This window comes from Elgaria multicarinata, chromosome 11 (genome assembly GCF_023053635.1).
Source record: "Elgaria multicarinata webbii isolate HBS135686 ecotype San Diego chromosome 11, rElgMul1.1.pri, whole genome shotgun sequence".
Taxonomy (NCBI): domain Eukaryota; kingdom Metazoa; phylum Chordata; class Lepidosauria; order Squamata; family Anguidae; genus Elgaria; species Elgaria multicarinata.
The window spans coordinates 29,494,530-29,522,488 of NC_086181.1; the positions used below are offsets into that span (position 1 = coordinate 29,494,530).

The 27,959-nt window shown below is 48.3% G+C and overlaps 1 protein-coding gene across 1 annotated transcript; it reads right to left on the reverse strand.

Moving 5' to 3' along the window:
* Positions 1-1,820: 1,820 nt before the first annotated feature.
* Positions 1,821-27,685, reverse strand: TULP2 (TUB like protein 2). Its single transcript, XM_063138719.1, has 16 exons — positions 27,612-27,685; positions 27,149-27,201; positions 24,247-24,291; positions 21,431-21,482; positions 19,573-19,729; positions 17,582-17,707; positions 15,177-15,284; positions 13,272-13,370; positions 12,809-13,003; positions 9,876-10,024; positions 8,091-8,273; positions 7,066-7,178; positions 6,527-6,641; positions 4,828-4,926; positions 4,169-4,340; positions 1,821-2,619 (listed from the first exon to the last, which is right to left on the reverse strand). Exons 1-16 carry the CDS (start codon positions 27,660-27,662, stop codon positions 2,486-2,488), a joined length of 1,851 nt encoding a protein of 616 aa, XP_062994789.1. The 5' UTR covers positions 27,663-27,685; the 3' UTR covers positions 1,821-2,485.
* Between the last annotated feature and the right edge of the window lie 274 nt (positions 27,686-27,959).

Consider the following 27,959-nt stretch of genomic DNA (forward strand, 5'->3'; position numbering starts at 1 on the left):
ATCAAGCCTTGAGGTTGGCCTGCCCAGTTACTGGACGAACATGGGAATAGGCATAAATAATCCCTCTCTTTTTCCTTTGACTTCTGTGCTCTTAAGGCGAGACTGTGATCACACACTGACCTGGGAGTCGGGCTTTGCCCAGGGATAGGATTCAGCCACATATCCCAATTGAATGGCGCAAGTTAGTTGTGACAAACTTCTATTGCTTTCAGAACTTGATGACCAAGGCCACAGCTAGACCTAAGGTTTATCCTGGGATCATCCAGGGTTCGCCCCTGCCTCAGCACTGGATCCCGTGTCTCACCTAGATGAACAGGTTTGACCCCTGGACGATCCAGGGATAAACCTTAGGTCTAGCTATGGCCCAAGAATATCATCACATAGGAAAATCACATTTCCTTAGTGTCGCTTCTCTGCCCACGCATTTGTCCATTATTTCCTCATTCTCAAGATAGAGGAAAGAGGAAGTAAACAACGTGCACGTGGCCCATTCAGTGGGCCGTTTTGATCACGCTGCTTCTCCTGCACACAGCAGGAGGTAGGGCAAGTTCCATCCTTCAAAATAGGTCGGACTTACTGGGGAGTGTTTTTGTGGCGCGAAGGCTAGAAGGGGCAGGAGGTGCACGGGACGCAGGCGACGTCATGAATAGGACCTGCGAAAATCCACGACTGCAATAAAACACTCGTCTGATGATGCCCTAACTTTGCTTGCATCTTTGAATTCAAAATCTTTGAGGTTTTATTGGACATTTTGCACTTCATAAACCAATTTCAGTGATCTTGGAAGCTAGACACTTGATGAAGGTGTTTTTTTAAATCCCTATACATTTCAGGAATTGGTGGATGCAGTAGATCAGGGATGGGGAATTTCTTTCAGCCTGAGGGGTGAATTCAGAGCAGCTCTCAAGGGCTGCCTTCCAGTGGTGAGTGGGGCCAAAACCCCAACATATTTTAGCTTAACTCTCTCTTACTTCCAAGTAACTAAGCCTTAGGAGAGGCATTTCTACCTTTTAGAATGGGAAAGAAATATGTGCAAAAGCTGGAAAACCACCAAGGGAGCAATCCTTTGGCCCCAGCATCGGTGGGAGGCGGGATAAGATACTGTGGATTCCAGGACCCAAGGTCAGAGTCAGAGCTCCAACCTCGGAGCCAAGAATGTATGCTCCCTGCCCCTTGCATCCAGTATGGAAAGAACCACGCCGGCTGCTTCTTCAAGATCGGGGAACTCAACCTCAGAGAGGGGGTAAAGGGAACGTACCAGTGAGTTGGGAGGGGACTGGAGAGGCTGGGATATGAGCTATCATTAGGCCTCTCCAGCCTACTCCATCCCCCTCCAATGGGCAAAAGATAGCCTCCCCCCCCAAAAAAAGTGCAGAGCAGTAGTGGCAGAGCTGATTATTGCCTCTGCCACTCCTCCCACTCAGTGCTGGATGCTCGTAAGCCTCTGAGTTCAGAGGCTTTCCAATATTGGGTGTGAAACTAATAGAACTGTGCCCCAAATGATCAGCAATTGGAGATGGGGTGTAGCCTTCTAGGGAACCCCAGAGGGCCAGATTAGGAGCCCAGGAGGTCTGGATTTGTCCTACGGGCCAGAGGTTCCCCACCCCTGCAAAAGATATCATTACTCTGCAAGCCACATTCCAAAATGTGACGTACAGCTCTTATAAACCGATGTCCCCAGTTTTGGTGGGGAAGATAGCAGCAGAGCTGCGATGAAGGGAAGTTTATAGAACTGAGCTGATGTCGTTGGAAGCCCTCCAGAAGCTGTTGCTCTGGAAACCGCCCCACGTGCTCCCAGGAACAAGTCAACAGGCCCGGTCTGATCTCTGGGTAAGCTTTATTTCCAATCTATTACCCAATTTGATAGAGAAGGGAAAGTGGGTTGGGGTTGCAGCTTCGATCCATTGTTTCAAAATGGCTGCCCCTTCCCATCAGCATGGCTGCCCCTTCCCTTGATCTGAACTCATGAAGCTGGCAGAAGTAGCTGTTCCTTCAACTTTTGCTGTTTCTTCAGTAATGGAGCTGTGATCCACATGTGGTGTGATGGTGCGTTTCCTGAGTAGGTGGATATTACCGTGTTAGTTTCGAAAGGCGTGTGGGTAGGAGGGAGTTAGGGCCTAGCAAGCAAGAACCAAAGTAGTGAAGCTTTCAAGGTTACGTTAAGTTGCATGGAGTCAAATGAAAATTCGGAACAGAACCAGAAGAGGAGGAGATCCAGGGTTATTGGAAATGGCGGAGATACTTTCGTAGGTAACAGCTTGTCAGAACTCAAACGGGGGAAGAAGAGCAAGAGGGAAAGCCCTTGCCAGCGTGACAGTCATGGGTCGTGTGGAGGTCCAGCCTGACAAAACATGGGAAGGTCAGAGGTCAAAGAGGGGCAGTTCTGAAAAGCGTAACAGGTTGTGTCCAGTTTTACGAGGCAGCAGGAAGCAATCCGGAGCAAAGCCGCAGGGGTCGAGCGTCAGACGTCGGTCGGGCCGGCCCTCTACTCGCAAGCAAGCTTCCCGTCAAAGCTGGACAGGCAAATGGCAAAGGCCTGAACTGCGCAGAGCGGGAATCGGTAATCCATGGTGAACACGTCAGGTGCCACGCGGCCAAACTGCAGCACAATGTAGTCAGCTGCAGGCCAGGGAGGGAAAGACCAATGAGACAGAAGCAAACGCGGTTCCTCCATCCCATCAACCCTTCCTAGAAAACAAACATACAAACCCAGCAGCCATGTCCAGCGCCCTCCTCTCTTTCAGACACATTCCTCCTCCTGTCTACTGCATAGACCAAACTACTTTCCAGCCACCTATCTACATACGAGGCTTGGTGAGCAGAGCTGAGTGGTAATACAGGGATCCTCATCTGGGACTGGGGCTATATGTCTGCACTAGACCAATTTTTTGCACCAACTGCTTCAGTAAATATAGAACTCTGGGATCCCCAACATGGTGCCCATGGGCACCAGGGTGCGCACAGCTGCCTCCATCGGTGCCCCACTTAGTTCTGCCGCAACCTTTATTTTTAAAGGGGTTTTTTGAAACTGGAAGGCTGGTATGTGGCAAGTGGAGTGCTGGCCTCCAGCGCCATCTGGATTTCCAAGAATGGCTCTGGGCCCCTTCTGGACTCCAGGGGCATTCTTAGAAAATGAAAACGTTGGGTGGCTGCAGCCCAGCGCTCGGATGTGAAGCATATCCAGCCACCTACAAGAAAGAAGGGATCCTGGGGGACACCTTGGGGGCAAGAGGAAGTTGTTTTACCTGTGCTGTGGGTTTCACTGCACAGCCCCAATTCGCCTTCAGTGAAATTGGTATAGAAGCCAAAAGCGGTGGGTTTAAAAGAGGAGGGTTGTGTTTTGGACAGCAGAGCCCACCTTGGCTTTGTACTCTTGGGCAAGTTATTTTTCTTTAAATCTTTGGGAAATGCGTAATTTATGACAGGTGATGCTCCCCATGGCAGCCATTTTGTGGATGGGCAAGCGTGCCCCATGGCAGCCATTTTGTGGATGGGCAAGCGCCCCCCCTCCCCATGGCAGACATTGTGTGGATGGGCAAGCGACCCCCTCCCCATGGCAGACATTGTGTGGATGGGCAAGCGACCCCTTCCCCATGGCAGCCATTTTGTGGATGGGCAAGCGCCCCCCCTCCCCATGGCAGACATTGTATGGATGGGCAAGCGCCCCCCTCCCCATGGCAGACATTGTGTGGATGGGCAAGCGCCCCCTTCCCCATGGCAGCCATTTTGTGGATGGGCAAGCGTGCCCCATGGCAGCCATTTTGTGGATGGGCAAGCGCCCCCCTCCCCATGGCAGACATTGTGTGGATGGGCAAGCACCCCCCTCCGCATGGCAGACATTTTGTGAAAGCATTGATGACACTCTCTCAGAATTCCAAATATGCCCAAAGGCCAAAAAAAAAAAGGTTGGGAGCCCCTGGATAAGCTGTGCATCAGAACAATTTACCCAAAGGCCTCCTGTCCATTGGTCAGATGCAGCTGCTTCTGGGACTGGGGCTCTGATACGAGAGAATCGCTTTCCCATCATTCATGTTAAGGCAGCTGCCCTAAGCCTACTTCCTTGGAAGTCAGTTCAATTCCACCGGTACGACTTTGGAGTAAACACTAAGCCTCAGACTGCCAAGCTTCCCACTCGGGTCGCAACACCTTAACTCTGCCCACGACTCACGGTCTTCTTCTGAGATGATCTGGAAGTTCTTGACGGAAGCCTGCGTGACGCGTCCGTGGAAGTTGAGCACGTACGACTGGGTCTCCTCGTTCCAAGCTGGCATCTTGTTCTGGAGCTTGATCAAGTTCTGCATGTTCCGGTTCTGGTATCGAATCAGTAACGTCTCGTGTTCCTACAGGCACATGGAAGTCTTACTTGGCAGCTTTGACCCAAGAGATGCACCAATCAGGGGGGAATTCTAGGAGGCACATTAAAACATGGGCAGCAGCCCAGTCTCTCCACTGGAAAGTCCCGTCCCCACTGCCAAAAGCATAATAGGCAAGGTGCACAGGGAAAGGAGGGTAACCCTTCCCTCTCCATCTGAAAATACCCCCTCTGCATAGTGCCTAAGCTTAGGAAAAAATCTCCCATTGGCACCAATGGAAAGATTTTTTTCCCTAAACTTGATTGCCATGTGAGTGGGAAGGCAGGTAGCCCCTTCCCTCCGCAACTGCAATCTCCCTTGAAAAATGCCTCCCTATATGGCAATTTAGCTGAGAAAAAATGCCATCCATCAACCTATAGGCAGCTGGGGAAAGAGTTCTGGGGCCATGGGGAAGAGATTCAGGGCCCAGCATTGCCCGTGGTTGCCAGCCGCCATGCAACGACGAACCACTCACATTTTTAGGACGGATGCAGATCCTCTCATTGTCAGAATTCATGCCAGGAATTATCACTGTCATTTTCCGTGGGCCCCTGAATCCTAAAACATTAGTTTCCTGGAAAGGAGGAAGGAAAGGAGATAGCCGCTGTTTTTCATTCTGCTCTTGGGTTGCTACTGAAACGTCATTATTCATTTGCTGTGGACGTCGTACATCTTGATTTCAGCAAAGCATTTGACAAGATTCCCCATGATCTCCTTGTTGACAAGACGGTAAAATGGGGATTGGATGATACTACAATTAGGTGGCGCCACAACTGGTTCAGCAACCATAAAGTGCAGAAAAGGGCAACTAAAATGATTAAGGGGTTGGAGCATCTCCCCAACGAGGGAAGGTTGCATCAACTGGGATTGTTTAGCTTGGAAAAAAGGAGGCTAAGGGGAGACATGATAGAGGTGTACAAACTCATGCATGGTATGGAGAATGTGGATAGGACATTTTTCTCCCTCTCTCAAAATACTAGAACCTGGGGTCATCCCATGAAACTGATTGGTGGGAGATCCAGGACAAAAATAAAGGAAGTGCTTCTTCACACAGCACATAGTTAAATTATGGAACTCACTACCACAAGATGTAGTGATGGCCACCAATCTGGATGGCTTCAAAAGGGGGTTGGAGAAATTCCTGGAGGCAAAGGCTATCCATGGCTACTAGCCCTGATGGTTGTGTGCTATCTCCAGTATTCGAGGCAGTAAGCCTGTGTGCACCAGTTGCTGGGGAACATGGGTGGGATAGTGCTGTTGCACCATGTCCTGCTTCATTGGTCCCTGGTCGACAGCTGGTTGGCCACTGTGTGAACAGAGTGCTGGACTAGATGGACCCTTGGTCTGACCCAGCAGAGCTCTGCTTATGTTCTTATTAATGGCTCCGTATCCCACTGGAGGAGGGTCTCGAGGGGAGTGCTACGGGCTCCTGTCCTCAGCCCTGCACTGTTCAACATTTTTACAAATGATCTGGATTAGGGTCGTGACGGGTTGCTTTTCAGATCTGTAGATGACGTGAAGCTAGGAGGGACAGCCAACACCATGGAAGGCAGAGATAAGATGCACCGGCTGGAAAAGCAGCCTTTCCCAAAACGGCACCCTTTGGAGATGTTGGACTACAGTTCCCATTACCTACAGTCTTGGTGATGGGAGTTGTAGTCCAGAGAGTGCCAGGCTGGGGGTAGATACTTAAGAGTCGTTTTTTAAACAGGAACCAACACAGATGGATATTGTATGTAATCTGTTTTTATGCTTTTTATGGGTTTAAATTTTGTATATTTGCTTTTAATGTTGCACGTTTTAATCTTTGTAAACCACCCAGAGGGCTTTGGCTATGGGGCGGTATATAAATGTAAGAAATAATTAATAATAATAATAATAATAATAATAATAATTATTATTATTATTATTATTATTATTTCAGAGGATCTAACAATGTCGTGGCCAATCAGAGACAAAACCAGCTTTGTAGGAAAATGGCAAGATGCTCCTAATAAAGGCCGGAGGGAGTGGAGAAGCCCCATATGAACAGAAGGAGCTGCCTTGCACCAAATGAGCTCAGTGGCGCCTCCTGTGGCTAGCAGTGGCTGTTTCAGGTCTTGGGCAGGGGGATCTTCCACATTGAGGCCCCTCCCCTCACCCCAACGGTTGCCCCTCCCTCGATTTGCGCTTACGTAGCAAATGGCCACCAGCTCTTGCCGCAGCTGGGCCGTTTCTGGGACGAAAGGTTTCTTGTCTGGATTGATCCCATTGTCAAAGACAGTGAACTTGGTTCCCAGCACATTGGACCTAGAAGCGGGGGAGAAGGAAGGAAGCTCACGTATCAGACCTGTTATGTATACCCTGCCTTATTTTCTTCAACCTGCCCTCACTCGCCAAGCCGCCCCCCACTAACGAAGTAACAATACGAGAACCCAACATTAAAACTGAAGGGACTGCCGTGAGAAGGAGGGCGAAGTCCGCTTCCGCCCGCGCAGCTGATCCAATGTAAATCTTAATCCAATCCATACTATTTGCCCATCTGGTCCACTCTGGACTGGCAGCAGCTCTTCAGGGTGTCAGGCAGAGAGTCTTTTCCCCATAACTACCCAAGAGCCTGTTTAAAGGGAGTTGCCAAGGGCTGTGCCTGGGAAAATCGGCATGCAAGGCCCGTGCTGTCTGCCGCTGAGCCACGCCCTCCCTAGCACATGCCGGGGTGGGAAAAGAGACGCACCTGACTTTCCCAATGAAGTTGTCCCCGTCCCGTGACAGGTCAATGGGGTCCAGAGAAATGAGGTAATTGGAAGTCTTGCTTTTTTTCCTCTTCCGGCCGGACATGAGGAATCGCTGAAGGAGAGAAACCCAGCGGTCAGTGAGCTCGGTCCCTGGCCTGCCAGCACCCCCTCCTTTCGGACGTTCGTCTGATCTGCCCGTCTCCACATCTCCCTCCAGATGTGTTGGGCTACAGGTCCCTCAGCCACTTTGGGGGAGGTGATGGGAGACATTGGTCCAACACATCTGGAAGGTGCTGTTGGGTTATTAGTAACCCTTTCCCTAAGCCATCGCTTCCGTCTAGAATAACTGCAGGAAACAGACGCCTCCTGAATGCAGTGCCAAACATCTTACGAAACCAATCCCAGAAAACCGATTACTAAACAGTGTCAGATCCCACAATGTGGCATGCGCTGCGCCTCTTCCTTGACTAATTATCTATAGGAGGTTGTGCAACTTTTTGCTGCTGGCCCTGGCCTGGACATCATTGAGAGGCAACTTCCTCCTCTTTGGCTTCTTGCAACCTCTTAGGAGCGAAGGAAGCTGCCACATCATGAGCCAGACTGTTGGGTCTATCTAGCGCAAGGCGGTAGAAACTCAGGACCATGGGCCCAAACTGGTCCATCTGGGGCTCCAATCCTGCCCTTGGGGATTCCCCAGATGACCACACACCCTGACCCCACCTCCTTTCCCAAAACTGACATTTGTTTGATGGTTTCCTGGCTCTTGTCCTTTTGGGGGGGAGGGCTGGGGATGATGGGAAATGTAGTACAATACATCTTACAGGCAGCCGTTTGGGGAAGGATCAGGGCGTGCGTTTTAGGACTGCCCCACTAAACCATAATTAGGAGCGGGCTTGCCCTGAATATCTGAGATACGGAAGGATACACGATCAAACAAGTAAATTAGAATAATGTATTCCGATTGCAGAAAACAGGGCTTCTCTGCTTTCCCAGAAGCACAGCATTCTTTCTCGTTTGCCGATACCTTCTTTCCATTTTCCATCTCGAGATGCAGGTAGTAAAAGGGGAAGATGCCCTTGTCCATTCCTTTCCGGTCCCGTGTGATGCGACACTGGATGGTGCTGCCCTGAGGAGCGGCTTTCAGGACAAACGCTTCTATGTCCTCTACCTTGAGGGACAGCGGGGCACTGGATTCCCCACCTGGAGACTGTCAGGAGGAGACAAGGAAGGGAGATAGATAGATGGATGGATGGATGGTAGGTAGGTAGGTAGGTAATGGAATGAAGTGCGGAAGCTCAGGGAAGAGCAACTGGTCTCTGCTGCGTCTACACAATGGGCCCTTTGCTTTTAGGTGAGGGCATGTTCTTACCCATGAATTCCTGGGAATTGTAGTTCTGTGAGAGCTTGAAGAACCTCTAACAGAGAATTCTCAGCAATCTCACAGAAGAAGAGTCCTCAAGGAACCTTGGCAGAAACCATTACAGCTGAACCATTCTTCGATCCCATTGAAGCTTGTAGTGCTGAAGAGCCCCTGACATCTTTTTAATGGAGCAACAGAACGTTTACACCAGGGGTGGGCCAAAGCCAGCCCACAGGCCACATACGGCTCCCACAGCACACCCACCCCACCCCGGTGTAGCCTTTGCCATTTTCCCATCCTGAAACAAACAAAATGGCGGCATCTGGAGCTCTACGGAGCGCCCAAAGGGTCAAAATCAGCTTGTTTGCATTTTTGTCGTGGTTGCTGTCCGGAACATATTGATAGGCAGTTTCCTTCTCTTTGCTTTGTGGCCAGTTCTTAGGACCAGAGGAAGCTGCCACATACTTTGGTCCAGCTAGCCTCAGGATGCAGAAACTCTGGGCTAATTTTGACCCTTTTGGCACTCTCCAGCAACCATTTTTTAAAATGTATTTTGTATTTGTGTTTTCAGATCGTTGGTTGTTTTATTATGTTCTTCATGGTTTTAATTTTTGTGAACTGCCCAGAGAGCTTCGGCTTGGGTGGTATAAAAATGTAATAAATAAATAAATAATAACAAATTATTATTATTATTATTATTATTATTATTATTATTATTATTATTATTATTATTATTTGTCCTATTTTGGGGACCGTAGGAAGGTTTGTGTGCAGCCCATGAAACGGTGCCTGTGCAAAAATGCCCCCCTTTGAAGTTTCCCACACAGATGTATTCGATCTGAATCTATTTTAAAATCCTCCCACCCACCATTTGCTTCCTGTGGAATGGACACATCTGGGAGCCTCATTTTTCACTTCTCCCTATACTGAAGGATGGTGGGAGAAGCTGATCAATTTCACTGATGCCTGTTTCCATCCTGTGCCCTTTCTCTGCTTTCTAGTGTTTGATAAGGTTGGGGAAGAAAGGCCTGCGGGTTTCACCAGCTCACTGTTTCCAGCACCCTGCCCCAGTTTCATCAGGAAACCGACCGGGCTTTCCCCGCCCTGATCTTGTCAGTTTCACTGGAGAAGAGGGAGGGGGCGCAGAAGAATGAAGGAAATGGCCTTGGGCTGGCCCCAAAGGATGCCTCTGGAATTGCGCCTGAGCATAGTTGCCGGAGGACAGGATGGAACAGCGACTGGGATAAACAAGTCAGGGGGTGGGACGGCTGGGTGGGCGTCTTCTAGCGAGAACTGTGCGTTGTGACATTTACAGCAGGACAAGGCAAGCACAGCTTGTCAATGGCGGTAAATGTGCATTGTGGAATGGGAGGTGTCGTCGTCGTTGTCCCCCGAGTGATCATTAATGCGCTTGAAAAGGCAAGGGCAAGTTTGGCCGTAGCCTCTTACGGTGGACAAATCAATCTCCTCGCGGATGTACATGACGCTTCTGAGGATGTCCTGCTCCTCGTCCTCGAAGTCTTCATCTTCCTCGTCTTCGTCCTCGTCTCCATCATCCTCATCCTCACTCAGGCTTCTCCTTCCATTGGTGAGAGACCCTGGGAAGAGCAGGGAGGACAGCAATGGGCAGGGCGGAGAGGAGTCACCCCTCTCTTCTCCCCTGCTTTCTCTTCTACTGCAGCAAGCTCTGTGTGCCGACTCCTCTTAATTCTCTCTGCCCTGCAGACCTATCAGGGAACCCACAAATCCGGGCTTCTAGATCTGTCTGTCCTTTTGAAATAATAATGTTGGCAAATTATACAATAAATAGGCCATGGCTAGGGGTCTGAACTCACAATGTAGCAAATTTGCCAACGCAACTGTCATCACCAGCAGCCATTCCAGCAGGCTACAAGAGGGAGATGAGGGGGGAAACAGGGGCCATTCCACCAGCTCTGTTGAAAGTCTACTTCATTTTTCCTCTTCCCTTCCCATCCCTTTTCCCTCATGTGCTGTGTCTTTTTACACACAGCTGGCTGGGAAATGCTGGAAGTCATAGGATTTTTTTCTGTCTAAACATACATAGGGTTGTAGCCTAAATAAATAAAGCCAACCAGATCCATGCTGGATTGGTGATGTAAGATTTAAGATGACCAGGGCACAATAGGTGCACTATGAAAAAGGCAGTGAGACATTTGGTCTGTCTTCACTGAAACTCCTGACATGTAGCCAGTGTCCCCCATTCTAATGTCATTAGCATAATTGTGAGATGCCTTCCTTTTCTGGAGCCTCGCTACTACCACCTTCTCTGGTTATCCATTCTTGTTACTGGAACACAATGTACAAAACAAATTTTCGGAAAACATGCAAATAAATGAAGAAATGCAGAGCTCTATCACACCAGTGATTTATCGCGCACTCGCCATTCCTGGTATATGGTTTTGGAGCGCGGGAGTCACATGACGTCGTCCCTGTCCTGCACTCATCTCGCCCCTTCCCCCCCTTGTTGCGTTTTATTTTGGTGCAGAGAAAGTCTGGATTATTTTCCCCTCTCGTTTTTTCCTTTGTTGGGGTGTGTGTGCTAATGGAGTCTTGATGATGAAAGGGGAGGGAGGGGCGGTTTTCCTCCTCCAGTACGGTCATCGAAGGGACTTGTTAGTCGGTTGAATGGACTTTTTAGTGCCCAACCTCCTCCCTCATTGCCCACAGAAATGGAGCCCAGATGAAACCTTAAAAGTAATCGCTGGATAACAAAGCCAGAGCGAGGGGAGGGAAAAGAGCCCATGCCCATCAGAGTACTACAACCAATGAAGAGGAGGAAGGAGAAGGGGCGGGGTGGAGTGGAGTGGAAGAACAAACAAGCAAAAACCCACATGAAAGGGACCGTATGTGATGGAGCCCTTGATGAGCCGCTTATGAAATGGAGGTAAAAAACGCAGAGACAAACCAGAGGGGGAAAAATAAGTGTGATGGAGCCCACACACTCCCTTCTGGTCTATAATGGAAGGAAGGCGGGATGTAAATGTCATGAATACATTACAGGCATGTAAACATAATTCATCACTACCGCGAATGTAACATTGCGTTGCACTAGCGTAAGCAACCGCGAGCACAATGCCAACAGTGCTGGCTGGTATGACAGGTTTCCCTGGGAAACCCGTTATGCCAGCACAATGTCACTTTTCTTAGTGGTAGTGTCACAGGGAATACTGCCCATTAATCACAATGTAACTTTAAGCTAGTTTTTTTCTTTAAATAAACGGGCGGGCGGGCGGGGGGGGAATCATGCTTCTTCATTTACCCATCTTTACGTATTTACTGGGAAACCATCACTGGGATAGGAGATCCATTTACAAAAGAAAGCATTCCCCCTTCACACACACACACAAAAGGTAGGCCAAAAAAGTAACCCCAAATGGACTGGTTTTGCTATGTTTTATCGTTTTTGTAATTCCTAACGGCCAAGAACCGAATGCTGTTTGCACCAATACATTTAACCAATGATCTAGTCTTGAATATTCAGAGATGTGTTACCCCTACCCTGTTTAAAGCCACCTCCCTCCCCTGCCAGGGGGAAGGTGTCCTGGTTTCTTGCTTTCATTCCTTTTCTGATATACTAAACCATATTTGCTTTAGAAATTAATCCTTTGTTGGGCTGTATCTTGACCAAGCCCAGAACTATATCATTGTTGTTGTTGTTGTTATTATTATTTGCATTTATATCCTGCCTTTTTTCCTCCAAGGAACTCAAGGTGGCATACATAATCCTCCTCCTCTGCTCCATTTTATCCTTACAACAACCTTGTGAGGTAGGTTGGGCTGAGAGTCTGTGACTGGCCCAAAGTCGCCCAGTGAGCTGCCATGGTCAAGTGGGGACTAGAACCTGGATCTCCCGACTCCCAGTCCAACACTTTAGCCACTACACCACACTGGCTCTCAAAAGATAATATTTATGTAAATATTATCTTCTGAGACCATCATATACCAATGGTGTGTGAACACACCTGGTTTTACATAAAAGTCATGAGCAGGCAGGTCATGTCTGTGCATAGTGTGATCTCTTATATACTAACATGCTTTGCAAAGCAGTGAAGCCTACCTCTAGCTTCAGAAATTTCAGCAGTCCTTGCCTATGCATTTCAAGTCTATCTTTACAGCCATGAGGGCTGGAAAGTTGCTTTTTAAAAAAACCTAAAACAAAAAAACCAAACTAGCTAGTTCACAAAGTTTCCGATGACAATTTTTTTCCTGTGCCCAACACCAAACAAGTGGACACTGGCAGAGAACGGCAGAATGCACACAATGACTGATGACCTTAGCTTTATCCCAGAATCCTTTGCAAAACCTGAGCAGCCAGGAAGTAGATTGACGGTATGGTCCCTCCTAGCTGGAAGACTACTCACCTCTGTGTGTAAGCTTCCAGTCCCGGGGCTTCTTCTTCATGGGCGTGGGGGGTACAGTCAGGTCCTGGGAGGACTCCCCCTCGCTTTCAGAGTTGTTGTGGAGCATGTGGACGTTACACATTTCGCCAACGGTCTCCTTGGACCCTGTAGTCTCCAGGTCCTCTTTCTGGGGATCATTGTTGAAAACTAAATGGGCTAAGATGTGAGATCAGTCAGTTCTTTTACTGCCCTCTTATGGCTTGTTCTAGTCACAACAACGCATTTTTAAATGTTTGCAAGCCCTGCAACACGTAACCTTACTACCTCCATGCATACATCTTCTTATTCGTTTTACGCACATACATTTCCAACAGGGAGCAAGTGCTCACGGAGCACAACTTCCCATTCCCTTGCACACAAGTGTGTTTCCTCTTTCCAGGTCTCCTCCTCCTCCTCCTCTTGTTATTCCCACCTGGAATCTCACCTTCCATATCCGTGATAATAGATGGAACCTTCTGTATTGGGGATGAGACTTCCTTTTTGGATTTGGACATCTGGCCACGCCGTTGGGCATCGGGTTGCCCTGCCAATGGTAAAGGAGAAAGAATGGCATTGGGATGAATGAATGGAATGTATCCAATGTTAATCTAACTTAAATCCCATTTATTTCAATAGATCTACTCTAAGTAGGGCTAACATTGAACACAACCCAATGCAATGCACCTTAAATAGTAGCCCGACTATAGGAGAGACTTTCTATTCAGGGCTGTAAATATCCAAATTCTAAGCCTAGGAAAAAACCCACATAACTTGAATTCATTATGTAAGTAAGCAAATCTGCATGATTTAGGCTGTGGATATAACCCATAGACAGGAAATGAGAAATTAAAGCATCCCTAGACTCAAACCTGATTAATTCTGGGGTGACTCATCACTAAACCCAGCTCCACTGAACTGGAAGAAATAAAATTAGTTAAAAGCTATGAGGAAGCTATTAATTAAAGGTACAGTAGCTCTGAAACACCAGAATAGTGCTTTGCCTGTCTACACTAGGAAGTCACTTCAGCTGCATTTTTATTACAAAACAGAACAAAAATGGCCATACAGGGGGGCAGCAGAAACCACTGGAATGCCACAATTTGGCAAAAACACCATCCAAACTGCGTGAGCAAAGGATGGCAATTCCAGAGAAAAGGACTGGTGTGGAAGCAAATGAAAAGACCAAAAGCCTTAGCTTGGCCTACTCCCACAAGCACCTAGAGCAGGCTTGTCAAGCTTCTTTTAGCTCAAGGGCTGAACTCAATTTCAGAGCAACTCTCGGGGCCCAAATTCAAGGGGTTTGTGGGATCAAAGGCAAAGGGTATGGGGTCGGGCAGAAGGGATCAGACAAAATACCAGTCTATTGTAGCTTAAGGGTGCAAACCTATCCATATTTAGACAGTAAGTAAGCCCTGACTGGGGGATGCTGGAAGTTCCAGGACTTATTTCTGTCTAAACATGGATAGGAAAAGGAAAGGAAAGGAACCTCTCGTGTAAGCACTGAGTCTTTACTGACTCCTGGAGGGACGCCAGCTTTCGCTGACATTTTCTTGGCAGGCCTTATAGCGGGGTGGTTTGCCGTTGCCTTCCCCGGCCGTTATTACCTTTCCCCCAGCTAGCTGGGTACTCATTTTACTGACCTCGGGAGGATGGAAGGCTGAGTCGACCTGAGCCGGCTGCCTGAAACCAGCTTCCGCTGGGATCGAACTCAGGCCGTGGGGAGAGTTTCAGCTGCAGAAACTGCTGCTTTACCGCTCTGCGCCACACGATAAGATTGCGTCCTAAAGGTCTTACTGCCAAGTAGCTGAGCTTTATGAGGCATTTCAAACTTTTAGAATGTGGAACGTTCAAAACATACAATCAGCACTTGAGGGAAAGGGAGAGCAGTCGACTGGGGAACCCTAGAGGGCTGAATCGGGACCCCTGAGGGCCTGAGGTGCAATACCCCTGGAGCTAGTAGAAACTGTGCAGTTAGCAATCCTCTCCATAGTTCAGCTTGATTCATTCCCTACCCCCACCCCAATCCCAATGTTGGTGAAATAGCGAGCTACCGATAGTCTGAGTTCCCCTAAAACAACTTGGAGAATTAGCAGAGGTGTTTCTAGAAAGGGAGGACCACTGGTACCGTGGTGTCTCGCCTGACGCCTGCCCTGCCGTCTCCGCTTTGGGTCACCCCTGTTCACAAAGGAGGAATTCGTCCTTCGACTGGTGCAAAGCAGCCTGTCTTGTTGACCCAGCCCCGTCGCTCGGCAACCAAGCGCCGCCCTCCACGGGCAGCAGCTTAGCAACAGAGAATGGCGTCGCAGCGGCCGTTGCTTAGCAACCTGGCCACTCCCTTTCCCAGCCTCACCTTCTCTCCGCTTGGCCTGCCATCCATTCTTGGGTGCTGACTCGTTCTTGTTGATAGGCAGGGTTTCTTCCAGGATGTCCACCTCAAGCTCCGTCTCATCAGAGAAATCTGTGGAGCCCAGGGTGGAGGTGGGGGTGGGGGGCAGAAAGAAGGAGAGGAAACAGATGAAGATGGGATGGTAATTCCTGAAAAAAGAGGTGCTGAAGTGCAAACCGCACCCCCTCTGACCTAAACATCCTTTTTTTAATAGATGGGCTTTAGGCTATGCAGAGAGGGGGGTACTTTTTACATGCTGAGAAGTATGTGAGATTCTCTATTTTAGACATTAATTATAGGATGCAATCCTGGGTGTGTTTAGATAGAAAAAGTCCTACAACTCCTGGCATTCCACAGGCAGCCAAGCTGGGGAATGCTGGGAGTTGTAGGACTTTTTTGTTTGAAGATGCATAGGATTGCACCATTACTGAACTAGCTAAACCGTGTACGCATTGCCCAGACCAGAAACAATAAGTATGGGGCAGAGCCCTGCCTCAAATTAAATATATGTTCGATTTTCATCAGGGCAGCTGGGAAAGGGAATCTAACAGGGTTAACTAAAGCAATGGGCTGCGGGTACCAGAAAAGTACGTGCAGAGAGAACTGGGACCAAGATGCTTGCAGGAAGAAAAGTCTGTTCCCACTTCCTGCAGCAGCTTTCCCCAACTCTGGTACCCTCCAGAAGTATAGGGCAACAGCTCCCTTGATCCCCAGCCAGCCCAGCCAATGGCTGGTCTGACTGGGGATGCTGGGAGTTGGAGTCCAACATATCTGGAGGGCGCAAGGCTGGGGAGATTTGTTCTACCCCCTCCATCAGCTCTCCCATTTAGTTGAGAAGGGCAAATTTGGTGCTGACTGAAGACAGCGGTGCTGAACGGGGATGATGGGAGATGAAGTAGCTCAGGTGTAGAGCCGCTGGAGAAGGCTGCTCTACACCCTCCTCCCAAGAGTCGCAGCCATGCATCTCATCATGCAGTTGGCACATGAGAGAGCTTCCACTCCAGCCTTTGGTACTTCCTAGAGTTCTTCTGAGAGCTCCATCACACCAGCGATTAATTGTACACTCGCCATTCCTGGTATGTGGAGTTGCAGCGTGGTACACACATGACGACGACCCTGTCCTGCACTCATCTTGCCCCTTTCTCCCCCCTTGTTGCATTTTATTTTGGTGCAGGGAAAGTCTGGATTATTTTCCCCTCTCGCTTTTTCCTTTGTTGGGGGCGTGTGCTAACGGAGTCTTGATGATTAAAGGGGAGGGCGGAGCAGTTCTCCTCCTCCAATACGCTGTCGTAGGGACTTGTTAGGCAGTTGAATGGACATTTTAGTGCTCCACCCACCCACTCTATTGCCCGCAGAAACGGAGCCCAGGTGAAACCTTAAAAGTAATCACTAGATAACAAAGCCAAGGCAGGCGGGCGGGCAGGCAGGCAGGCAGGCGGGCAGGCGGGCGGGCGGGCGGGCGGGCGGGCGGGCGGGGGGGGGGAGACTGCACCCATCAGAGTACCGCAACCAATGAACTGGAGGAGGAAGTAGAAGGGGCGGGATGGAGTGGAAGAGCAAACAAGCGAAAACCTATGTGAAAGGGACCGTGTGTGATGGAGCCCTTGACACGCTTATGACATGGAGGTAAAAAACGCGGAGTCAAACCAGAGGAAAAAAATAGGTGTGATGGAGCCCTGTGTTCTCATGGATGTTCTGGAAAATCCCAAGATTAATCCTTGGCATCTCCATTTAAAAGGATGGAAACCATGAGGAGCTGGAGACTGTGCTGGGCAAGAAGGCTTAATAGTCTAACTTCATATCAGGTGGCCTCCTGTGGTGTATGACTAATTTATTATTATCTCACTTTTCTCGCTCGTGTCTAGATGGACTTGACAGGCTTTGCCAAGTCATGCGCTCTTTTACTGATTCAGGAATTTCCTGACAATTCAGCATGTTTTAAGTATGACTGCTTTCTGGATGTTGGTGTGGATGGATTTTGGTAGGCCCAGTTTCTGAAGGTTTTCTGTATAGTTTTTTGATGTGATGCCGGTGACTGATGTGACTAATGGAATAATTGTGACCTTTTCCTGTTGCCATAGATGATGATGATGATTTCTATGCTGCCCCATAGCTGAAGCTCTCTGAGCAGTTTACAACAATTTATTAAAATACAAAATACAGCATAAAAAAGCCCAAATTTTTTAACAAAGAAAAATCAAAACAATGTAAACAGCTAAAAACAATTTAAATAAATGATTTTCCGAACTGAACTATTCTAAAACAGCAGGCACAGATTCCTCACCATATACTATTAAATGCCTGGGAGCAAGTATTTGTAGAGGCCCTGTGGGAAGGACTGGGGTTGTCCGCTCAGGTGTGTTCCTTACCTGGACAGGCTGCCTGGCTTTCCCCCTGGCCGCTGTGTGTCCGGTTCATCTGCACAGAGCTGCCCCACATATGAGCGCCAAGGTGGGCCTCTGGTACTGACTCCACAAGGAAGGGGTTGTTTGTACCTTTGGAGGGACAGACGGATGGTTAGAAATGCTGTGGAAGCCATAGCTCAGAAGAACAGATCTCAAATCTCACCCCCCAAAAAAAGTTCCAACCTCCCCACGCTTCCTGTTTATCCATCACCTCTCCCATCTTCCAAAACTCAGAAGGAAATAACCTTCTTACACTTGATCAAAATGGATCACCTTTAGCTCTGGATGACCATTTAGATTTCATTTATACGCGTGAGTCTTCTTCATTAAGTGCTTTATTTTATACAAAAGTAATAGGGTGACCATATGGAAAGGAGGACAGGGCTCCTGTGTCTTTAACAGTTGCATAGAAAAAGGAATTTCAGCAGGTGTCATTTGTATGCACGCAGCACCTGGTGAAATTCCCTCTTCATCACAACAGTTAAAGCTGCAGGAGCCCTGTCCTCTTTCGTAACTGGTCACTCTAGTATAGCTCCTGAAGCTTTAACTGTTGTGATGAAGAGAGAATTTCACCAGGAGCTGCATGCATATAAAATGACACCTGCTGAAATCCCCTTTTCTCTACAAATCTTAAAGATACAGGAATCCTGTCCTCCTTTTCATATGGTCACCCTAAGAGTATAAAATATATATTAATTTAAAGCAACATGAATATGAAATCAGAAAAAAAATGAATCAAAGAATACCCCCTAATGTCCAGCACTCGCTTCTTTCTCATTGGTACAAAACCTGGGGACAAGACTGTCCCCCCCCCCAAAAGCTGGCAGGTACTGTATATCTCTGAATGTTCTTCCTCCTTTCCCCCTTTAACGTTTTTCTTCCCCTCATCAATTAGGTCAGCCCACACTGTCTCCCAGCAACCAGACTTCCCTTTCTCCTGGAAGGCCGATACATGTTTTGACTAGACTACAGCCTTTGTTCCCTATCAGAGCTTGGACGAGAATCGTGGCCTTGCTGGTTCTTGTTCTCTCTTTTGTGTGATCAGAGAAAAGGAGAGCGAGGTGTAAGCGGCGTCTCTGGTTGTTCACCATGGAACCTCTTTCAATGGAGTTAACATCCGCTTGAAACAATGAGGTTAGCAGCCATATAAGCTAGAAACACTGGGGTACACGATGCCACCATACCACTGTTTACATTGGTATGGGGAAATTGGAACTATTTGGGGAGAGCACCCAATTCACACTTTGTTGGTGGCAGTTGGAGACCAGGCTGGTCTTCTCAAGGGTGGACAGACGGTAGATGTCCAGATGTTTTGGACTTCAACTTCCAACATTCCTGACCATTGCCCACAGGAAATGCACAAGCAGGATATGTGTCCAACAACACCCTCCCACCCATGTTCCCCAACAACTGGTGTACACAGGCTTACTATCTCTGACCCTGGAAGTAGCACATAGCCATCAGGACTAATAGCCATTGATAGCCTTGTCCTCCAGGAATTGATCCAACCCCCTTTTAAAGCCATCCAAATCAGTGGCCATCAGCACATCTTGTGGTAGCTAATTCCATAGTTTAACTATGCACTTGTGTGAAGAAGTACTTCCTTTTATCTGTCTGGAATCTCCCACCAATCAGCTTTATGGGATGATCCGTTTGGGTTCTAGTATTATGGGAGAGGGAGAAAAATGTCTCCCTGTCCACATTCTCCACACTGTGCAGAATTTTGTACACCTCCATCGTGTCTCCCCTTAGTCTCCTTTTTTCCAAGCTGAACAATCCCAGCTGTTGTAACTTGGGGGAAAGAGGCCAAGGAAAGGGGGCGTGGCCTTTTGAGGAACGCCAGAGGGCTGGATCAGAATCCTCGGAGGGCCAGATTTGGCCCTCAGGCCTAAGGTTCTGCACCCCTGTATCAGACCATATGATACCCTGAGCTTGGCCAGTCTACTGATGCTCACTGTTGCAGAGGCTGTGTTCACTGCAAGACTCCATAAGTGGGATGCGTTCTTCGGGCTTGCGCCTCCCCCGGCGCCCCTTCACCTTGGCATCCGTGTTGGCCTGAACCATGAGCGGCTCCTGGCGTTTGCGCCGTTGCTTCTTTTCAATGATGCGGCGCTGGAAGAGGATGGATAGACAGGCAGCCAGAAAAGAAAGCAGGGTTAGAGAGAGGCTACCGTGTGTGTACTTGGCATATAGACGCGAGTTATTTAATGTATTTCTAACTTTTATATCCCACCTTCCATTGGTCAATGGGCATCCCCAGGCCAGCTGTATAGCCCACACCATGTAGCCACATTTGCTCACAGACAGCCATTTTGTGGTAAGGGCCCCCCAGCGGAGCGGGGAATCATTGGCAAATGGAAAAGATAGGAAGCCTAGCATATTTCAAGTTGTTTAATTGTAAAATTTCTCAGGCTGCAATTCTTCACATCAGGGTTGGGGGATGTGTTGCCTTCTAAATGACTTGGCTTATACTAGCTAAGGCTGATGGGAGTAGTAGGCCAAAACATCTGGAGGGCCACACGTTGCCCACCCCTACAAGACAAACCTACCCAAGTTTCTCCAGCAGGTGGCAGCACTTTTGAGCGGGGAGCTGAGCTCTGTGTCAGCTGTCTGCCATATTGGATATCCCCAAGCACAATGCCAAAAGGGACATTGCATTTGGGCAATCCAACATGTCAGGCCCCTGGCATGGAGCGGAGCCAATGCCAACCCAGCTCCCATTCAAAGACACGGCCATTTGCAGGGTCGGCAGGATCAAGGACGGGCCCTTCTGAGGCTGTGGGCCCTCGGCAGCTGCCCAACCATGCCAACTCTGAGGCCAGGCCTGGAAATGAACGAAGAGGCTGGTTGATAGGATGGAGGAGGGGCTTAGTGTGCTGTTTCTGATTTGCCTCAGCATCCCTCTGCTCTCCATCCATTAAGAGGTCCAATGGACTGGCTTTGCCAAACGGTGGGCAAGATCCTGCATCAAGGCCCATTTGAGCCTCATGCAGAGGTTGAATTGGGGCATGGGTGGGCAACTTTGGATAGTCTGGAGCCAATTCCCCTTACCCACCCACCCCCAGGACTTGCTGTAGCCTGCATTCCTCTTGTTGCTGCCCCTATGCTGCAAAAAAAGTGGGGGGAGAGAGGAAAAGCAAACTAACAGGCAAATTACGCTTCAGTAGCAGCTCGCTAATGGATTTTGGCAGAAAACTACGACTTTTTCTCCCCGTCCCTTTTTTAAAAGAAAAGAAATCGGGGCTTTGGGGGCCACACTGGTGGATGGGAGGGCCACATGAGGTAGGGTCACCATATGGAAAGGAGGATAGGGTTCCTGTATCTTCAACAGTTGTATTGAAAAGGGAATTTCAGCAGGTGTCATTCATATGCATGCAGCATCTGGTGAAATTCCCTCCTCATAACAACAGTTAAAGCTGCAAGAGCGCTGCCCTCTTGACCAGATACAACAAAGGGCAGGGCTCCTGCAGCTTTAACTGTTGTGATGAAGAGGGAATTTCACCAGGTGCTGCATGCATACAAAGGACACCTGCTGAAATTCCCTTTTCAATACAACTGTTAAAGATACAGGAGCCCAGTCCTCCTTTCCATATGGTCACCCTACTTGAGGGCTATGTGTTGTCTGCTACAAGCACTCACAACTGCCGATGAAGACATGCCAAGTCATTGCAGCCCTTCAGCTCAAGAGGCATTTCATGGTGGTCCTCAGCGATGGAAAGTTTTCCCCGTGTCTCTCGCACTCCCGCCTCCAGGATATCTGCCCCCCCCCCCCCACCACCACACACACCAAAAGCCCTTCCCCAGCCAAAGTACCTGGAATTCCAATTTTTGTTTCCGGATGATTGCAGCTTCATCGTTACTATTGCTAGAAGAAAAAGAGGTACCAAGGTCAGGAGGTGAATTGGGAAGGGAACGGAGGCGGTGGTACAAATTTCGGTACATTCTGAGATGTGGCATCACTCTGCCAGCTCCGGGGCAGCCCCACCTGCTTGGGGTCCCAATCCCCCGGATTGCTACTTCCTGGGGATTCTGAATGCCATGGCGCTGAAGGGACTTTGTGACCTCACAGTGCAGCCAGGTGTGTGGTGGGAAAGTGGCTTGTCCACAGGGATCCCTCAGTCCTGGCCTTCTCCTATCTGGTGCCTTCCTGAGGTGTTGGACTGCAACTCCCATAATTCCCAGCAAACATGGCTGTGCTGACTGGGAATTATGGGAACTGCAGTCCAACCCCTCTGGGTTGAGGAAGGTTGCTTAGTCCACGCAGGTCATGACTTCAGTTTAGCACATCTGCTCTTTAAAGCCCTTGGCGCTCTTGAGCTCATGCACTGTTCGCATGGACTGAAAGAGGGTTTGAAAGTGAGGCAGTAACAGGGGGGTGAGCTCTTCTTTAACCAGGAGTAGTCTGCTTAACCAGAAGTGAGGAACTTGTGGTCCTCACTTCTGTTTTGGCCTACAACTCTCATCATCCACATGTTTTGGCCTACAACTCCCATCATCCACAGCTAGGGCAGCTTATACACAGGGCTGGCCTGCGGATAGCGAGCACCCTGGGCGAAGAGTCCCTTTGGTGCCTCCCCCCTCGTAGTCAGTTTTGCAGGGTCATCGGGAGGATTTATGGGGTCCTGGTGCAGATGTGATGTCCACTGAGAACAACATGGCTCAAAAGCTTGATTTCGCAGCCACTCTGCTACAGTTTGCACAAGCCGAAGTTCGAAAAGCCACAGCCTGTGCAGCAGCAGCGCACTGTGCAACACAGCAGAACGATCAGAGGTTTAAAACAGAAAATCCACTATATCTCACCCTGGTAGAGAAGACTGTGACCAGATTGCCCGGGGTGCCTGGCTGTTCAGAGAGCTGTCCAAGTGGCTCTGTGTTGATGGGCAACGTCAGGTCCCCTGCTCTGCCTTCTGATGGTTCTTTATCTTTTTGTATGTGTCTTGTTCAGTTTACACTTTGAAAACTGCCCCGAGAAGGTGTGGGAGGTGGCTTTGTGATACATGCGAGGACCAGCCAATCAGCATAGCGCACAGGCCTACTCTGAGAAGGGGTGGAGGGAAAGTGGCTTCAGGACTGACACAGAGGCTGGCCAATCAATGCCATGAAAACCCAGCTTTCTGCTAAAAAAGCAGAGGACAGGTTTTCCCTCATTTCAATAGAGGGGGGAGGCTGTACGTGTGACCACAATGTAGCGAGTGAATTTCCACAGCGGGGTACACAGCTCAAATGAGAGCCGGTGTGGTGGCTAAAGTGTTGGACTGGGAGTCGGGGGATCCGAGTTCTAATCCCCCCTCGGCCATGGAAGCTTATTGGGTGCCGTTGGGCCAGTCACAGACTCTCAGCCCAACCCACCTCACAGGGTTGTTGTTGTGTGGATAAAATGGGAGAGGAGGAGGGTTATGTACGCCACCTTGGGTTCCTTGGAGGAAAAAAGGTGGGATAATAAATAAATAAATAAATGATGTGGACTCACCCTTAAATTTATTGCTAACGCAGAACAGAAAGACGGGAGCCAGGAAGCATAATGCCTGCATTACAAAGCAACTGAAGCTTTGAAAATGTGGCAATGCTGACGATCCCGTTGAAGCTCACAAACTGTGCACTCTCGTCTGTCCTCTGCATCCAGAGCTGCAATGCTAACTCAAGAAGAAGGTAGCCCTCCACAGAAGATGTGAGGCCACCACTATCCATCTCCCATAATCCAGATTAGTACAATGTGCCACAAGCAGGAAAAAAGAAAGAAAGAACCGGAAATAGGTACAGAGCCACTAACCCAAGCGGATTATGTCATCCACATTTCCAGAGGTCTCCGGGGTTTTCTTGGTCATCTGGTTACCCTATACGCTAATGAATGTTAATTTTCTAAATATTTCTTTTGTGTTCAGACATCTTAACACAAATAAAAGATTAAGTACTGCACACCCAAGATAACAATAACAAGGTGGGCTTGGGCTACTCATTAAAATAACTAGGTAAGCCAATCCTGAATTCCGTCTCAGCAACTGAGGTAAAATAAAATAAAACTGTGCTAAAATAATATAATGAACATTAATAAATAAACCGGTATTCAGAGGCATACTTCCTCTGAGCTAATATATAGCCATCATGACCAGTAGCCATTGATAGCCTTATTCTCCATGAATTTGTCTAATCCCCTCTCAGAGCCGTCAAAGTTAATGAACTATTCACTTAATTTTTTATTTGATTAATGAATTTATTATTTTAAAAACCAATTACGTAATTAATCAATTGAAAATCATTTTAACCAGCTAGCAAGACATCCCTGACTCATTGGGCAGCCCATCTTGTGAAAAGAATGCTGGAATAGATAGAACTTTGGTCTGATCCAGCAAGGGTCGTCCAACGTTCTTAATCTAACAAATTAATGATAGTTGCAACCCTAATTTTAATTTAGCTCTGGTTGTATTGTATACATTGTATACCATTTCGAAATACCTCTTTTAAAAACAAACCATCAACGAAATGAATTTTTAATCAATACAAGTGCTGCATGAACAAACCTAGCCTCTTTCTCTTAACTGCTATGTTATGCCAGCTTGCTAGCTAGCTAGACAGGCAGACAGAAAGACAAACTAAAGCATATTCTTGTTGAATGTCTTTTTTTTCCTTACCTCCCAGGGGTGGGTGAAGGGCTTTTACTCGCGGATTCCATGAGGCTGCAAGAAAAAGGGACAGGTTGGATCGGACTACCAAAACCAGAGAGGTTTTCCAAACGCTAAGTCAGCCCCTAAATGTGTGTTGATGTTAGCAACTGGGAAAGAACACTTTGGTCCTCACTACAAGACCTTCTGTGATCCTAGTACAGGCAAGCCACACAGGGAGAACACCAATCCCTGACAGTCCAAATGGTAGACTGGGAGATTAGCAGAATCAGCAAAAATGGCATGGAAAAAGAAACTGCTGAGATGGTTGCGCAACAGCCCACAACACCTCTCCCCTCCACTCCAGGGCTCTGCGTTCATGATTATGCCATGCTTTATCAGACAGATTCCAGCTGGGCATCAGGAAAAAATCCTGACTTTTAGAGCAGTACGACAATGGAACCAGTTACCTAGGTAGGTTGTGGGCTCTCCCACACTAGAGGCCTTCAAGAGGCAGCTGGACAGCCGTTTGTCAGGGATGCTTTAAGGTGGATTCCTGAACTGAGCAGGGGGTTGGATTTGATCGCCTTCCAAGTCTACTATTCTATGATTCTATGCCCACTGGTACTTTGCACCAGCCTCAAATGTGTAGCTCTCACTGTAAAAGCTCTCAAGTACTTCCCCTACCTCTTATTATATGCCATTGTTGCATACACTTCTTCATGTTCTCGGAGTGCTCCCTGAACATCTGGCCCACCTGATGTTTTTGGCATACAGTTCCTATCATTCTGTGCCATTGACTAAGCTGGCCGGAGCTGATGGGAGTTGTAACCCAAAACATCTGGAGGGCCACAAGTTGCCCACCCCTGAGGCTCAGTGTAAACTTTCCTGTCACTTCCCTCCCTATCTTTATTTGGAGTAGGAGAAACTACTGTAGGCCCACATTAAGAGCCCTACCAGGAACTTTTATTAAAAACCCTGTTAATAAACCCCTTTTGTTACAGCACTTGTGTGGAATCTGAACCAGTAGTCAGGGTTCATCAGGCAACCGGAGGCAAAAGAGACCAGAATGAAGGAGCTTCCATAGAACTCAGGGAGCACAGTCCAGGTCTGTACCCAGAAAACTGGTAATCCCAGGGTTTAACTCAACGACAAACCATGGGTGATAGTTCCCATGGGCTGTTGATTATAGCAGAAGCTATAAACATAAGGAAGGCAGCATATTTACTCACTGCTGTGTGGCCCCATCAATTCCTAGGTTAAACAACCCAGGAATTGGCGTGACTTGCAAACCATCAGCCTTGTAGTCTATTTAACACAGAATAAAATTATTTCCATGATTTAGATGGACATGCTGCTTCTCTGTTAATGCAGCTTAAAGTTATGTTCGCTTTTTTCGCAGCTGTATCACACTGCTAGCTCACTTTCTACTTGTGATCCACTAAAGGTGTGATAATATGTATGTTTAAATAGAAAGCAAAAAATGCTGTATGGCTGCAGTTCAGCGGTTTGTTTTGAACGGTGCTCAGCTGCCCAGAATAAAAGAAAAAGGTACACTGGTGGCTGAGAGGAAACATCTTGGGGGAGGGGAAGTGTTTCGCTCATGCTGTGTGTTTCTCTGAGCATCCCCAATTTGCCTTCTGTGAAATGGCTGATAAACCAGAAAACTGCGGATTTAATCGTGGGTTTCAAAACCTGAACCCCCACCTCTGCCCAAGTATTTAGGCTCTTGGGCAAGTTACTTTTCTTTAAATCTCACTAGTTTCCTTTCTGGGAAATGGGCATTTTATGACTAGTGACGCCCACCATGCCAGCTATTTTCTCACTGGGCAAGCCACACCTATGGCAGCCATTTTGTGAGAGTGCTCACAATGTTCTCTGAAAATTCTAAAAGTGCCCACTGGCTCCAAAAGTTTGGAGACCCTGATGTCTTCTGCTATTCAACTACAACTTCCTGAGGCTTTGGAATCCCGCTACCAGGATAGTTGACCATATTGAGCTGGAAGAACCCACAGCTTGACTCAGTATATAAGGTATCTTCATATATTCTATGCTGCAAGGCAGCCTTCCCCAATCTGTGCCCTCCAGATGTGTTGGATTGTAACACCCATCATTCCTAGGCAGCATGGCCACTACTGATTCAGACTCCAAACAGATATTGGCAATTAAAAGGTTAATGAAGAGGGCTATATACAGTTCCATTGCAGGCCCCTTAACACAGGCCTGCGACAGAATTTCTCCTATACACATTGACCTGGTTCCACAACATGGTGGGTTATCGTGGGTAAATTAATCCACCATCAGCTGCAGTATGTGCAGCCCCCGTTTTGAATATGCATCCTCCGAATGGCGGTTGCGGCATGTTCTGCGAACCCAGCCATCGTGCTTTAATCAAGGGTCAAACAGCTCTCACATAATCCCTGATTAGTAGTAGGGTTATATGTGAGGGTTGTTTTAACCTTTGAATAAGCCATGATGGCTGGGTTTGCACAACACAGTGCATTTTGCACGACACAGTTGCCCCTTCAAAATGGCGGCTGCACACGCTGAGGCTCATCCTGAGTTAAATAACCGAAGATGAGCTGGCCGTGTAGTGTGAACTGGCCCACTGAGAAGGAGAGAGGGTGCGGCATTACCCCAGCTACCTCTATACCTAGGTTGCTTTCAATAGCTAAAACTGGTTTTGAAATGGATCAACCCTGCTATATAGAGACGTGTCTTCCAACCACAGAGTTGTTTAATAAAAACGATCTCAGGAGCGAAGCTAAGTGTGTGGATTAAAAGCAGGAAGGCAGTAGCAAGGCTGTCTGCTGCAGGCATCTGTTGTCAGCGTTTCGAGATCCACAGGACAGAATTAGCCTCCTCAGGGATTATGAAGAATAAGGGCCAAGCTGCCTCCCCCACCCTGCCCCATAACAGCCTCATCGCTTACATCTTAAGTCTCGGAGATGGCTGCACTGGAGCAGCGGGCGGATCCAGCTGCATCTGGCAAGCAGAAAAGGAAAAGGAAAGGAAATGGATAACGGAGCCATAACAGCACTTTTTTTAATAAATAAATAAAATAAAAATGTTTCCCCTTGCTCTTGCGCACAACACAGCCGTTTTCACTCTAAGGCCCTTCTGTTCCAAACTCTGAGATACAACTCACTTCCCTGAGCAGCCAGGCGGGTCCCGGCTCCTCTTTGCCACGGTCACAAGTTGCTAGATCCCGCACCGAGAACCCAGGTGTCCTGGTTGCGTTTGCCACTCACTCACTCAACAACAACAAGAAGAACGTTTCGAATATTTCTATCCCGCCTTGGGTTTGAGAACCCTGTGGGGCAGCTAGCAGCCATTCAATCAGTGCAACGCGACCTGCTGAGAAGTCCAGGAAAACTGGCGCCCTTCTTACTCACCCTCTTTCCAGAGAACCCAGGAGTGCTCCCAGGCCCTCCGATCTCAGACATGCAAGGCTAAGGTTCGACCCAGCTCTCGCTCTCTCTCTCTCTCTCTCTCTTCCCCCGGTTCTGACGCTGCTTTCAAACTGCAGCTGGCGAAGGCGGGGGGGGGGGGGGGACGCGGACGGTGGGACGGGATAGTTGAGCGGTTTCTCCTCCCCCACCAAACCAGCATTGCATTCTCTCCTACTTAATCAGCTTTGTCTGTCTTAAGTCTCCAGGACCTGAGGCTGTCTGGAAAGGTGCATTCTTTATGGTGGCTTTGGCGTGTAGGTGTGTGATCACCTACGGCTCTGGTGCAGAGTG

Excerpts from the sequence above, each read along its gene's own strand:
- TULP2 (XM_063138719.1), bottom strand. The coding sequence starts at position 27,662 with ATGTCTGAGATCGGAGGGCCTGGGAGCACTCCTGGGTTCTCTGGAAAG. Across the intron at positions 8,274-9,875 it reads AGGAGATTGATTTGTCCACC|TCTCCAGGTGGGGAATCCAG; the intron begins GTAAGAGGCTAC and ends TCCTCCTGACAG. Across the intron at positions 2,620-4,168 it reads GATCATCTCAGAAGAAGACC|CTGACTACATTGTGCTGCAG; the intron begins GTGAGTCGTGGG and ends CCTGGCCTGCAG.